Source organism: Asterias amurensis, chromosome 11 (assembly GCF_032118995.1).
Source record: "Asterias amurensis chromosome 11, ASM3211899v1".
Taxonomy (NCBI): domain Eukaryota; kingdom Metazoa; phylum Echinodermata; class Asteroidea; order Forcipulatida; family Asteriidae; genus Asterias; species Asterias amurensis.
The window spans coordinates 15213343-15223496 of NC_092658.1; the positions used below are offsets into that span (position 1 = coordinate 15213343).

The following is a 10154-nucleotide window of genomic DNA, read 5'->3' on the forward strand; positions in this document are numbered from 1 at the left end:
TTCCAGACTGGGATATACAGTTGCATTTATATCTTTATTCATTTCAAAATTCACCAATATATATTTACATAAAATAAACTCTTTTCTATTTGTACATAGGATCAGCTTAGTGCTTAAAGACCATTCATTGGAATAATTACAATGATCATAAACAATGCTAACCTAATACTTATTCAATGGTTATTGATTAGGGCAGTTGCATCATTGGTAATTGCAGTATTTTTTTGAGAATATATGGAATTGTGAGGTAGAATTCAACATTTGTTCCAACGCCCCTTTTGCATTTGTCAGTCCATGTTTGCTGAGAAAAAAACAACACCAACTGGCGCAATGTTAAACTGTCGGAGAGATCTTGTTTGAACCCACACATTCAAACAATCAATACAATGATACAAAATTGCATTTTTCTTTGAAATGGAACACCTGGCGAAACTATTGTACTGGATACTTTGGAATAAAATAGTACTTTCAGTCAAGTAATCTATTTTGTAGTAGTCTTGAAGTACTTTTTGTTCATGTCTGCAAAAGATGTAATCTGCTTTTAAGTATCTTTTCTTGTCACTCTTTGATCGTTTTTGACTTGTCTGTGGCTCTTGCCTTTACAACAAAATGCATTCAATATTTGTTTTGTATTCAAATCCAGATATGGAATTCCTGAGGAACTTTTACAAATGTTTCATTCAACTAACTTCCTTGTTTAGTTCTGATTACAGGCTGTCAATTAGTCTTAAACTAATCCCTTTAATGTTGGAAAAAATAATGTGTGTAGCCAGCATACATACATGTATCGATTAGTTGATAACCCACGTTTTTTATCGAATAAATGTATAGATAGGGAAACAGGACCACCCACACTGAAAGTAAAATAATAAAAAAATCTGGCTTTTAAAGTTTTAATACAGCGCCTCTTAATTATATTCTCCAACAATACACTTATGCTTCCAATAATTGTATACTATATCCCACAAGGGTAGTTTGCATAGTCTGATCACTGTTTGATAAATTCATTCGTTCAAAAATCACAAATACAATGGGACACTTTGAGGACCAAGTGCGGGCACCAGGCCAACAACAACCCAACAGCTGCTCAAGCACACAAAATAGCTAAACACAACAAAATTATGCTTACCAGAATACTGTTACCAGCTAAAATACCATTTCACATGTACCATGTGTGATTGATATTCTGATTTATATTGCAAAAATTTGATTTAGAAATATTTTCTGCTTAAGCAGCTCTATGAAATTTCGCCAAGGTAATCTAGTAAGCGCTTAGTTCAGAATTACTAAGCAAAAGTACAGGGTATGTATTGACCCTTTGCACCATTGTCACACACGGGCAACTGTCAATTAGGTTCACAAATTTTGGAGTAAAAATGCAAGTACAAAATGTGCGATACACTGTACTTAAAACACAGGGGCATTGACTCCCAAATTAGCTACAAATTTCATGGCTACAGTAAGCAATTAATCAGCGTTTATGGAAGCAAGGAATTCCACATTGACATCATGCTTATTTCACAGGTTAGCAAAAGGACCCAATTTAGCAGGGAAATTTTGCTTGTGCGCGTGCCTACTCCACCTTGCCAGGCATTCTTCGCTTACACAGCTGGTGCAGAAATTTGGTGCTTGCCCTCTAAGCAAAAAATGGTGATCGAAAGCGCAGAATTTTGAAGTGAAGCCATGAAATTGGGTCTAGATGAATTGGGATACTACCAGTTGCCAATACCATCTCAATAGCTTCTCGTTGAGATGTAACTTACTGTATGGAAATAATATAATGATACACACTTCATCAACTGCATTTATCATAGAAACTTACTTTCTACAAAAGCTTGGAAGGATCAGCTTCATACATTAAAAATATAATCTGTCTAATAAAACTTAATTTTAAACTGCATTATGCTTTGATTTAATATGACTGTCAAATTAAAAAATGCTCTGGTAAAATTATCTTTGTACAAATAAACTTTGTGGGAATGCTACTCAATGCAAGTGGCCATGTTAATGTAGACCAGTGGAAATCTAATAACGTTTTCATACCCTTTTCCATTATATTTATAATATAACAAACAAAACCCCAATTTTGGAAAAATCTTTAAAATCTGTATGCAAATAAAATTGAAATATACTTTCTTGTCAACTACTCCACGATCAACCCATGCAGTAAAACAAATAGTCCCCTTTTCCTGGGTAGGTATTCCTTCTTTTGAACCGCTTGACACAAACAAAAAACTAACCAGTGAAAATTTTATTTCAATGGTCGCACTTATGACATATCGCCGAAAATCCGCAGCAGTTTTGTCCAGGCAGGACAAATAACCCGTAATTGGAATACACAATCTGAGAAACGTATCCGACAATAAAAACTTATTATTATGTTCTCCCATATCACTGCATTTACTTAAAAACGAACTGATTGTCAAAATTCTTTATACTATCGAAAGCTGCTGTACTTTTAACCAAGTAAGTTTTTATTGCCATCAATTTTATGAGTGATTATCAAAAGTACAAGCTTTAAAGGCCCGGTCCCACTGCAGCGATAACAAGAACGATAAATATAACGATGCAAAGAGAATACATTCTATTGGTTGAATGAGCGTGTGTGTACTCTGCGTGGAGTGATTCAACCAATACAATGCGTTCTCTTTGTGTAACCTTCCCTTCAATAAGTATATAGGGCATTGTTAGCTATTCCTTGTCATGGTATGGGGAAAGATCATAATAGATGTTAAATTTGCATCGGGGATAAAGAATATTAATTTTGATTTTTACCCATATACACCGATGTGTATTAGCACTGTATACTCTGTACTTACCCGAGTTCTGTGAAAAAAAAATCACAGGCATACTAGCTCGGGTGGGATTCGAACCCAGGACCTTTGCAATTCTAGAGCAGAATCTTACCAACTAGAAAGATCGTCTAATGGTTAAATTGATACCAGTAGGCGCAGAGATAGTTTGTGTTGATCCATCGACTTTGATGAAGTAACAGTTCCTCTGTGTTGAATGCTCCAGTAGTCTGCAATCAGAAGGAATGCACTCCTGTCATGTGTCGGATCTCCTCATAAGATACCCAGAATGTCAACGACCAAGGAGCCTGAAAGAGAGAGCAAAGCACTGAAGATTTAAACCAAGAATTGTTTTATTTTTATTCGACACAAAAGAAGTAAATTCAAATGCAATGCGTACAAACAAACCGTCTAATTTAATAACGATATTATCTTTAGTGATGTGTGATCCGCATTGTACACTTATTGATCACAAATACTCTATTAGTTATCTGAAGGCAAAAGAAACCAAACAGAACTTGATTTGATTGACGTACCATTCTAGCCCATATCGGGAAGAAGCCTTTATACAACGTCCAGAACCCTTCATTCCTGACACATTTCAGTAAGCAGTCCATAGACGACCTATAGAGCAGTCCCCGGCCGCTAGCATCGGTAGGCTGGTTCATTACCCGTGTTTTAATTACATCTGCTGGTGTACTGAGAGAGGCTGCAACCAGACCTGAGCAGCCACTGTGGAAGTAAGAAACAAATTACAATAGTACAATACGATATAAACAAGACCATCAAAAACTCGAACCAGTTGAGTTGGCTGCAACTACACGTACAAGAACTTAAAGGCCAGCCACCAGTAGAAGCTGGAAAGAGCTCCAGCAGAGTGAAGCCACAGCAGTATCGTCACTCGAAGGTTTGCAAAAGGAGATGGGCAAGTGAAGTTACCAAACACCCCCCCCCACCCCCTAGTCTTGGTCCCAAGACGTTCGCATGGATCAATTCCAATCACGGAATGAATCATTTAACTGGCTTATTAATTTGTACTAAGAATAGCGGTATAGGAATATAGCGGCTGATTTTTAGTTCCAAAGATGCATTGCGGCATAATGTTTGCCAATGCTGCAATAGTAAAGTTACTGCTGAAAGGTTGTAAATTATGTTGCTGAGAATAGTCGTGAGTGACACAATTGGTAACTAAACAGGTAGTCACGTCTATTTTTGTAGTAGTATAGCAGTTCGATAAACGGAGTAGTTAAAAAATTGTAGTTGCGACTTATGTCGATGTATACCTTGCTAAACCATGCGTTATCCAGTTGTCGTTGAATTCTGTGTGCTTGAGTATGAGATGTTTGGAGGTGTCATAGGTGGCTAGATCTGAAAGATAAACACACAGCAAAAGTTTGGCTCTGTTTAATGAGGACAGGTTGAAGTCAGGGGGTCTACTAATGGGCCAGACTATATTGGTAACTCCGATATGGTAAGTGGTAGAAGAGTTCATCAAATATGTCAACACCAAATTCATCATTAATCTTGGTTGACCATTTTGGGAGTCACTGATGGAGTGTTACAGTGTAGTGCTCATTGTACATGAAGGTGACGCAAAATACACATGTACAACGCTGAGTATAATTTTTACGTCCATTTTGACTCAAAGAATGGCAAGCATGGCAGACAGGGAATGCTTCAAAACTGTAACAACTATAATACTGTACCTCCCATGTTGACCAATGCTGCTCTCTGTACATTGGGTATCCAGCCCTTCCACAAACCTCGGATCCCACCTTCCCTGAGAATTTTGGCAAACGTATGTAAGGCACTTTTGACTCTGTAAATAATCACAAACCGATAATAGTATGTCAGTTTCAAACTTGTTCAGTAGGATTCAAACCTGAATATAAAATACATCACTCAAGGTGCAGAGCCAATACAATGATTACAATTGTGAGAACCCATTGCTCAGAAACTAGACACATGAAGCTTGTGTGTAGAGCAGTTTCTTCACTTCTTTATTGAAATGTTCAAAGACACTTGACACATTTGGTAATTGTCAAAGACCAGTCTTCTCATTTGGTGTATCTCAACATATGCATAAAATAACAAACCTGTGAAAATTTGAGCTCAGTTGGTCGTCGAAGTTGTGAGATAATGAAAGAAAAATACCCATGTAACACAAAGTTAAGTGCTTTCAGATGCTTGATTTTGTGACCTCAAAATCTAATTCTGAGTTCTCTAAATCAAATTCGTGGTAAATTACTTCTACTTGTTTTATACTATCAACAGCTCCCGTTACTCGTGAGCAAGTAAGGTTTTATGCTAATAATTAATTTAAATAATTACCATCATTGATGAAATTACAGTATTTTAGTTGTAAAGTGTCAAGGAGATAATGATAATAATTTATTGATTTATATTGCGCCCATTCCATATAATATTCACAAGGCTAGAAGCATTCAATTTATTTTAAATGCTTTTCACAAAATGAAAAGGAAAAACACCAGGCTGACGACCCAAAACATTAACAAATGCATGGTGATATTACAAATGATTTTCTGTCTTTATTTTTCTGGAAATATTTTTGTACAACAAACCCTAGTCTGGGTATTAGTTGAGTTACAAGTACATTATTTGACTGACCTTGGTGGTTTGCCCTCTAACACCCTCCGACCCTCCATCTGCATCTGAACTTTGACCAGGTCCGTTGGACTGGCAATAAATTGACCAATCATACCGGCCAGCATCCCTGCAATGGCTGCCTTCCTTTATGTAGAAAATACACACAAAATATAACGATAGTGTATAGACAATGTAACCTCACCTGTTACAAAAGAGCTACAGAGCCTGGCCCGATTTGTACAAAGCTCAATGGAAGAAAACTCTCAATCACAAATTTCAAGGAGAAAGCATTGTTTGTTACCTTTATCAAGTTTTGATCGCACACCTTAAAACTTGTTGAAATATCAATAAAATTAAAATAATGGTTTTTGTGTTGTTTTAAAATGAAAATTGTTTTAACTTCCCAGTTCTCAACAGCAACTGGATGAACAACAAAAGTGTCTTTTGGTAGTTTGCCTTTGGTTTTGGAAGTAATGTATGACACTTTAAATGAGTAGAATGGCTGAGCTATATGTTCGTGGTTCACACTATGACAGACTATAATACATGTAACAATTTTTCTGATTTTTTTCTGAGATGAAATTAAACAAATTAGAATACAGATTAAAGTGTGAAGAATTTCATGCCTGGTTATATGACCAGATCAATAAAACCAATCCAAATCAATTAAGATTAATCCAGTGTAGCAATGAAGCCATTGTTACCCGTTCATCAATACTAAACCAGGTTTTAACATCTGTTGAACCTGGCTGTATTGTATAGTTTTTTTGAGCAACACATCACTAAGCATTCAAAACTTACACTGAAAAAGTACCCCCAAAATACTGCTTTAAAACGGACCATTTCAGTTTTAAGTGTTTTTTTTATTGTGTTAACTATCATTGTGTGTCAGGGCAGAGCAGTTAACCCATACATTGAATTAAATGTAATTCAGTTTCCCTTGTGAATAACTAGAACTCTAAAACTAAAACAACAAAAAATATTCAGAGGAGAACGAATTTTTTTTTACTCACCACACTGCAAAGGAACCATCACTGCGCCTATGAAGAACATTTTCTCGGATGTACTCATACGCTCCCATCCTACAGCCTGTATAAACTGTTGCAGAAAACACAAGAAAAATCATATTACTGAAAACTCATCGTACATCATGAAATTTGTGGGCAAAATCCACAAGACTGTTGGGGCTTATAGCTCTAAATTGATGATGGACCAGAAAAACTTTCACAATGCCAGAATGAGAATGAGAAGAAAACACATATGTACAGTTGCAAGTCCTGCTTATATAAATATTAAATCCCTCATGAATTTTGCATTACTCCCTACCAACCCTGTGTTCTCCCCATGCATTAACAAGCCAGCTAAGGGCTCAATTTCACAAAACAGTTAAGCAGAAAACTCTTCTTAGCAAATTGCTTGGCTAAGCAAGATATGATCAGGGTACAAGTCAAAGCAATGGTAACTGTGTGGTGTTCTGACTGGTAACCTATTTTTGCTAAGCAAAAGTTTGTTATGCTAAGCAATTTTGTGTGCTTACTATGCTTTATGAAATTGGGCCCTGGTCATAGCTTGTTGGGTATTCAGTTCCTTTAACCTCAACAGTAAGCATTTCTACCCAGTGATAAACCTACATCTAAACAGCAAACTTGGCCTTACATTTTAAGAAGGCAAAGTAATGCAGAAACACCCACAGAAAGTTGTGTTTGAAACTGAAACCATGTCAACAATTTGGAAACACAGGTACCAGCATTTTCATAACAATAAATGGGACACAATTTTTTCATTTTTGACTTTTGAGAAAGCAAGTATTGTGAGGGGACCAGCAATTCATAACAATAAATGGGACACAATTTTTTCATTTTTGACTTTTGAGAAAGCCAGTATTGCGAGGGGACCAGCAATTATGGCTTTTTATTGCTTCCTTACCGATATGCCGGTAGATTGCTGGTGTCACACCTTGCCACAATTTCAACAAACCCTCTTCTTGAACTGAAAAAATAAACAAAGAGAAAACTAAATTTAACTTCACATAATTTATAAGCAGTTTACTTGATGATTTTTTTACCAGTTAAAGTTGATAAAATTAAGTATACAAGAACATTACATCCTCCATGATTACATGCAGCTTTAACATTGAATGCAATTGCTCAAATCAAATTTGGTGGTTTGATTAATAATATAGTAATATAGGCCTAATATGCATATTGTCTGTGAAAATAATAAAAAATTCAAATGTTCATGCAGGGCCAAATTCCATGTGGGCACTGACAAGGAATTGTTCATAAACTTTCACTAATCAAATAGTGTTTTTGTTTAAAATTGGAAGTGCACTCTTAGGCTTAGCGAATCGAAATGAGCAGGAAACCAGTCACAACACGTGGGACATAGCATTTTGGCTGGTAACCTTCTTCTGGTAAGCATTTTGTGCGTATCTATTTGTTCTGCTTTCAAAAGTAGCTCTATGAAATTGAGTGCTGTAAGCTCACCGACGCCAACAGCTGTACGGACCATCCCCCTGTAAGGAATGGCTTCTGCCGCTACCCCATAATGCCTTGCTGATGCATGCTCTCCTTGAAGCTGAAGTCTCGTCTTGGTCAGGTCAAGTGGGTAGGTCACTGAAATCAAGGATGGCAATCAAGAATATAAAGGCAGTGGACACTATTGGTTATTAATCAAAATAATTGTTAGCATAAAAACTTACTTGGTAACGAGTAATGGGGAGCTGTTGGTAGTATCAAACATTGTAGGAAAGGCTCCCTCTGAAGTAATGTAGTTTTTGAGAACTAGAGGTAGTTTCTCACTCACATATTAAAAGACATCAAGCTTGAAGCCTTCATTAGGCATCTGAAAGCACACACAAGGGTGTTTTTTCTTTCATATTGTTCTCTTGCAACTTTGAAGACCAATTGAGTCTAAATTTTCACAGGTTTGTAATTTTATACGTTGCTGATAAATTGTTTCAAAACCACATTTTACTTCAAAATGAAATGATAAATCAAAATGCTTTATACTAGTATTTAAAGCTGCTGCTGTACCTCAAGTCTAACCAAGTAAGTTTGTATAGCTATTAAAGGCACTAGACACCTTTTGGTAACTGTCATAGACCAGTCTTCTTAGTTGGTGTATCTCAAAATTTATGCTTAAAATAACAAGCCTGTGGAAATTAATTTGCGAGAGTCATATCAATATCGGATCCTCAATATCTTGCAGAAAGCCCATAAAAAGGCACGGGGTAAACAATCTGCTTTATTTATTTAATTTTTTTAAATTAAATTATTTTTATGAACTAACAACTTGAATTGAAGTGAACGGCACTTTTTTAGTAAGTTACTGGTAATTTACTGGTAATTTAATTTTACCCGTTTCAGCCACAGTTGCTGCACACGCTGACAAAAAGTACTTGAAGACGAAGGAGTTTGGATCAAACATTCTCCTGCCTGCTGCTGGTGCTGGTACACCCGCGTCTTCACCCCGACCAGCAGGGCTTCCGACCGCGACCGCGGCACCGGCAGCAGCGGGCACCACGGGTTCCCCACCCCCGGTCGACATCGTGTCTGAGTGCCTCTTCTTCGGCGAGTGGGATCACCGACCTAATGTGAATGCCAACCTCAACTTAGACAGTGATACAACGCGTTAATAATACTCTTGCCGTACAGGTCCTTATCCTGATGTTAACTCAGCATACCGTATATTTTTCTGGAAGTATCTTCACCCTTGATTGATCGAAATTCACTCGATGAAATTATTGTTTACAAGTACAACCGTTTGCGCACACCCCCAAATACGAACGTGATTCTTGTGTACGTTTTCACTAGTCGGATGCCCAAGAAGCCTTCTCGCTTATTTGTTCTAGTTAAAGCGTCAAGGTTACGCACTGACTGTGCCTATATCACCAATAGAGGGCGATAGTATGTTGGGCGCGATCGGTCAATCTGCGCGATCAACCGATCGCGCTGCGCTATTGAACGATCAAATTAAGATCAATTGGTCGCGCAGCAATCGGTCGATCGCGCAACAATCGGTCGATCGCGCAACAATCGGTCGATCGCACAATGACATCTTTGCGCGATTGACCGATTGCGCTACGAGTATTTTTTCCCGTTATCAGCAGATCGCGCAGGAAAGGCTTTGCGCGATCTACCGATCGTGCAGGAATGGATTTGCGCGATCGACCGATAGTGCAGGAAAAGTTTTGCGCAATCAACCGATCGTGCAGGAAAAGTTTTGCGCGATCTACCGATCGTGCAGGAATGGTTTCGCGCGTTCGACCGATCGTGCAAGTAAACTATTCCTTGGGGCGATTTCTCAAAGCAATAAAATTCATAGCAGGACAAATTTTCAGTATCACCATAGTGATTTATATAGTGACGTCACACTACGATTGATTTGCAGTTACAATCAATGTTACATCTTTGTGTATTCGGCCCCTGAACATCAGCCGATCGCGCCAAACAATTCCTGCACAATCGGCCGATCGCGCAATTCCATTCCTGCACAATCGGCCGATCGCTCATAACCATTCCTGCACCATCGGCCGATCGCGCAAAATCATTCCTGCACAATCGGCCGATCGCGCCGAGCCATTCCCGCACGACCGGTTGATCGGTTGATCGGTTGATCGACCGATTGTTGCGCGATCGACCGATTGTTGCGCGATCGACCGATTGCTGCGCGATCGACCGATTGCTGCGCGACCAATAGATATTTCAATAGCGCAGCGCGATCGGTCGATAGCTATGGTGATACTGAAAATTT

At 38.1% G+C, this 10154-nt stretch overlaps 1 protein-coding gene across 1 annotated transcript; it reads right to left on the minus strand.

The window, feature by feature from the left end:
• Window positions 1-2959: 2959 nt before the first annotated feature.
• Window positions 2960-9199, minus strand: LOC139944323 (mitochondrial uncoupling protein 4-like). The gene is made up of 9 exons (XM_071941316.1): window positions 8759-9199; window positions 7886-8014; window positions 7326-7388; window positions 6413-6497; window positions 5421-5543; window positions 4499-4611; window positions 4076-4160; window positions 3329-3524; window positions 2960-3100 (listed from the first exon to the last, which is right to left on the minus strand). Exons 1-9 carry the CDS (start codon window positions 8946-8948, stop codon window positions 3029-3031), a joined length of 1056 nt encoding a protein of 351 aa, XP_071797417.1. The 5' UTR covers window positions 8949-9199; the 3' UTR covers window positions 2960-3028.
• Between the last annotated feature and the right edge of the window lie 955 nt (window positions 9200-10154).

Bases quoted from the DNA above. Each gene is read 5' to 3' on its own strand.
- LOC139944323 (XM_071941316.1), bottom strand. From the start codon at position 8,948: ATGTCGACCGGGGGTGGGGAACCCGTGGTGCCCGCTGCTGCCGGTGCC. The intron at 4,161-4,498 runs GTACAGTATTAT...TTTATCTTTCAG, and splicing joins AGCATTGGTCAACATGGGAG to ATCTAGCCACCTATGACACC. The intron at 3,101-3,328 runs GTACGTCAATCA...TCTCTCTTTCAG, and splicing joins TCCCGATATGGGCTAGAATG to GCTCCTTGGTCGTTGACATT.